The 4,718-nt window shown below is 30.6% G+C and overlaps 1 protein-coding gene across 1 annotated transcript; it reads left to right on the top strand.

Annotated features, from left to right (window-relative positions):
- Positions 1 to 1,961: 1,961 nt before the first annotated feature.
- LOC141603178 (bidirectional sugar transporter SWEET5-like) lies at positions 1,962 to 4,473 on the top strand. Its single transcript, XM_074422886.1, has 6 exons — positions 1,962 to 2,368; positions 2,516 to 2,552; positions 2,712 to 2,928; positions 3,051 to 3,212; positions 3,894 to 4,013; positions 4,209 to 4,473. The coding sequence occupies exons 1-6, from the start codon at positions 2,326 to 2,328 to the stop codon at positions 4,323 to 4,325; spliced, it is 696 nt and encodes a 231-aa protein (XP_074278987.1). The 5' UTR covers positions 1,962 to 2,325; the 3' UTR covers positions 4,326 to 4,473.
- The last annotated feature ends 245 nt before the right edge of the window (positions 4,474 to 4,718 follow it).

The following is a 4,718-nucleotide window of genomic DNA, read 5'->3' as shown; positions in this document are numbered from 1 at the left end:
CGGTCACTTTCAAGTAGACAAAATACGACTATTTTAGTGGTCCTATCACAAAATACGACTATTTGCAGACAGTCTAAAACGTTGACAATTAAAAAAAAGTACTATGTTTCTATGACTTTATGCATGACGAATATAGATGATCCGATCCCACAAAGAAGTTTGGTGATGAGGGACAGTACTCAACAATCAATGTCAAATCTCCGAAAACCGCTCTCTGACATTATGAACGGTACTCCTTTTTCTATTTTATTAATTGTGACTGATCTAGGAGCACGCGTGATAAGATGTACGAACTTATCTGGTAGTCATAAAGGTGATAGAGTGCATATTGCTCGAGTAACACTTACTCCATCGGACACCAGTAGATTTCCGGTACGTTTCAGTAGAAGGCAATTCCCCATCGCTGTTTGTTTTGCGAGGACGATAAACAAGAGTCAAGGTCAGTCTTTATCTCATATCAGCATCTATCTTCCAAGACCGGTGTTTAGTCATGGCCAGCTTTATGTGGCACTTTTCAGGGTCACAAGAAAAGAAGGCTTGAAAATTCCAATTTGTGATTCAGATATGCGTACATCTAATACGACTACTAATGTAGTCTATCATATCCTATTTTTAGAATAATTTGCGTATGTTAAAGTAGATTCTCAAATTCTTTTCCTTTATTAGGGTTGTACAGTTTTTTATATTTGCAAATTGTATTTACAATGGTATATTACGTTTTTTTCAGCTTAAACCATTGCATTTCAACACGTCTTTGAAAGATGTGTAAACATTAATCATGTAGATCACGGATTTACAACTATTATAATTAAAATAGAAATGAAAATTAAAATATTCATTAAAAAAACATTCATATCGACCTAAATACATACCCGAGCAATTTTGCACGGGTTTAAAACTAGTTATACTCAATTGAAAGCATTTGTCGCAATGAACGTGATTATTAACATTTTAGAATTCTTATCAAAATAATTTTTTAGTAAATTTAGAATCAAAACATTCATACCGACCTAAATACATACCCGACCAATTCTTAATAAATCTTTTGTTATTATTTCATGGATTTCAAATGATGAGTTAAGTTGTGGTTCTTGTTTTATGTAGTGTTCGGTGCAGCAAAATGAATCCATCGTTTGTGGATATTACGCGTATCATTACATGATGGAGATCGTCTTAAGTAAATGATAATAAAAGTTATGAAATTTAATGTATGTATTAGTCAATTACCAATTCTTAATAAATGTTTTGTTATTATTGCATAGATTTCAAATGACGAGTTAAGTTGTGGTTCTTGTTATATGTAGTGTTCGGTGTAGCAAACTGAATCCATCATTTGTGGATATTACGCGTATCATTACATGTTGGAGATCGTCCAAATAAAGGATAATAAAAGTTATAATTCTTCTGTACATTCACTAATTTTACTTGTTTTCTCTTACTATTATTTACTTCAATGTTATAATTTAACAAACACTCTTATCGAGTTTTATTCCCGATTATGCATTTCACATTTACCAAACTATCAACACAGCCATATTCAAACACTAATTTGGATAAGGTTATATATGGCCAAGGAAAGTCATACATTAATTAATAACTGTTGATAATATAAATTTTTAATATGAATAAGCATTTATTGAATCTATGTCGTGAGTATAGAAAATTTTCTTTTTATTTAAAAAGGGCGTACATTTTGAGAATGAATGTATAAAGAAGGAGAAGGCTAAAACTAGTTATTATTAATCTCTAGGCATGTAGCACTACCAAACTCACATTGTTGTCATCTTCAAAAAGATCTTAAGGATTAATTCCTACTTCAAACAAAACCACTATTTTTCAGTAACATGCAACAAAAGAATTGCTAATTTACCCTTGGATTCGCACTTAATTGAATCTAGCGACCAAGTCACTCTGCATGCAAAGAAAATTACTACAAGTGGCCATACTAAGTCGTATTTCACGGATGATGTAACATCTTGTCCCCCCCTGTAAATAATAAGTTTTTTTGTTTTCAATACTTAATTAACTGGCTTTCCTATATTTTACTCAGTACAACGCACATTGATCACGATCTTGGTTTTTAATTATTTTTAGAAATTTTATCTATCAAATCATCTCTGATATCTCTCTAGTTGGAACAAAATCTTCCTATTTAAATAATTTTCCATAATCTATTTCTAACTTGAGAATAATAGAAGTTATTTTATTGAAGAGTTCTTAAGATTTTTACATTTTCAATTTTCCCTAAATTCTCATCTTATAATTTCCCATTCAACAATTATCGCGGAATCGCAATTCGTAATTGAAATTTTGAATTAGTAAAATATGGTGGATCCAAACACTGTGAGAAATGTTATTGGAGTTATCGGTACATTTTCTCTTTAATAATTATTTTATGACATATTTCTTTTTGAAGAAAGTGTTTATCGTATCCTAAACGATTTTGTTTGATAATAAACTCCAACAATTACATATAGTCTCTAATATGATCTACATCATTTCTTTTATGTTTCAGGCAATGTCATATCGTTTGGATTATTTTTATCTCCAGTGTAAGAACTCATCCAATGTTACATTCAAAATGTGCAATTCGTCCTAAAACTAGACTTAATTATATTATTTATTCCATTAATCATTATGTAGATTTTCTTAAATACTCGTTTGTTATATATACGAGTATTAAATACAGAGTACTGATTGATTTATGACAGACCAACATTTATTCGAATAATCAAGAACAAATCAGTGGAACAATTTAAGCCGGATCCATACATAGCCACAATACTAAATTGTGCAATGTGGGTACTCTATGGTCTCCCATTTGTTCATCCAAATAATATTCTTGTTGTTACAATCAATGGTATTGGATTAGGAATTGAGATCATCTATGTTTCCATCTTCTTCATTTACTCTACTTGGGGTAAAAGGGTATGTTTCAATTTTATTAATTCATTTTTGTATCAGTATCTTACTAAAATATTTTTATTTGTTTATTTATTTATTTTTATTGTATTGAGATATAAACATTGATATTACATGATTTATTGCAGAAAAGGATAGCAATTGCTTTGGTAATTGAACTCATATTTTTCTTGGTGGTCTTGTTTATCACAATGAAGGCAATTCACACCATCAAAATAAGGACGATATTTGTAGGGGCTTTATGCGTGGCTTTTAATGTTATCATGTACTTCTCACCTTTGACTGTAATGGTATGTTTTATTTCATATTTGCCAAAATGGAGTACATCTATTGTAAAACTGTTTTACAATTAAGGCATTGTAAAATGATTTACAAACTACCTTGATACCTGTTTTTACCCAAACATGGAAAGTACTCAAGTAGTGGAAGTTAGTTATGTGGGGCTAATTATGCAAAGTAACAAATGTTTTTACAATAACGATCGTGTAAAACCGTTTTATACAACTTTTTGCCCTATTGCATGTGTCGATAAAATAAAAAAAAAAAAAATCTTACATGTTCAACATATTTCTCATCATTGTCCACTCTAACCAATAAGAATTCTATGTACAACCAAACCAACAATAATTCACTTTTTCAATTTTATTTTGATTCAACATTATTATTTATGATACTTATCTTTAATTTCTCTTTCCTTAGATTTTTTATGTGACATGGTATAATCTACCTAGAACAGTTTTAGCTAATGGAGTATTTCTTTATTTATTGGTATATAAAATGTGTTCCACATAAAAAAAAAGACCTATGTTAAAATGCCCTTTAGTGTCTAACACTCATGTTTCTTGGACACACCATACGAAATTTCCTCTGTTAACATTGCTTGGACAATTTATGTTTTATATTAAGTGTATTGTGAAGTCATCTTACAAGAGAACTTCTCATTTATCGGTGTATAAAATGCGCTTTGGCAGAAAATGGTGATAAAGACAAAGAGTGTCAAGTACATGCCCTTTTGGTTGTCACTTACAAACTTCCTTAACGGTGCTTGCTGGACTGCCTATGCCTTAATCATATTTGATCCCTGGATGGTGGTACGTTCTTGTGTTTGTATTTTCTTCATTCGAGTCGCTAATAGGGTTGATAAATATTACTCTTATAACATTGTAATGATTCAGATAAGACAAAACGAGTATAAATTATTTTGTATTCGTCTATGTGACCGTTCTATAGCAAGATGAATTCAGCAAAACTCGAAAGTTTCTAATTTGGGTGTTTACTTTTGACAGATACCAAATGGTCTAGGAGCATTATCAGGAGTAATTCAATTGACATTGTACGCCATCTACTACAAAACTACTGACTGGTCTACCCCATCCAAGGCCGTTGAACTCTCTGACGTTTGATGATTCACTTCCATTTTCTTTTTATTTGCGCTTTTTAATTCTATAATCTCAAGTATTATGAGAGCAAAAAAACATATTGAGGACTAATCTCCATCCATTTGCAGTGTAATGTTGCTATAATGAATATCCAATTATTCATTTTTACTAATTCTATTTTTTGAAATTGTAAACGCCTCCATTTATCTAGGAGCCTAAACTAGACGTTCCTTGATAAATAAGGGCGTTACCATCACGACGAACCATGATAGCAATACCAAATTTAACAAATCAAACTTAACTTTATTATGAATTAAAGTTAAATACAACTTACTAAATTAATTATAAACTACATCTTAATTAAATTACAACTCAACGGCGAAAGTCTAAACCCAACTCATTATTACAGACTAACTA

The sequence above is a fragment of the Silene latifolia genome, chromosome 1 (genome assembly GCF_048544455.1).
Source record: "Silene latifolia isolate original U9 population chromosome 1, ASM4854445v1, whole genome shotgun sequence".
Classification (NCBI taxonomy): domain Eukaryota; kingdom Viridiplantae; phylum Streptophyta; class Magnoliopsida; order Caryophyllales; family Caryophyllaceae; genus Silene; species Silene latifolia.
The sequence above is the reverse complement of the archived record's forward strand: the minus strand, read 5'-3'. Positions and strand labels throughout refer to the sequence as shown.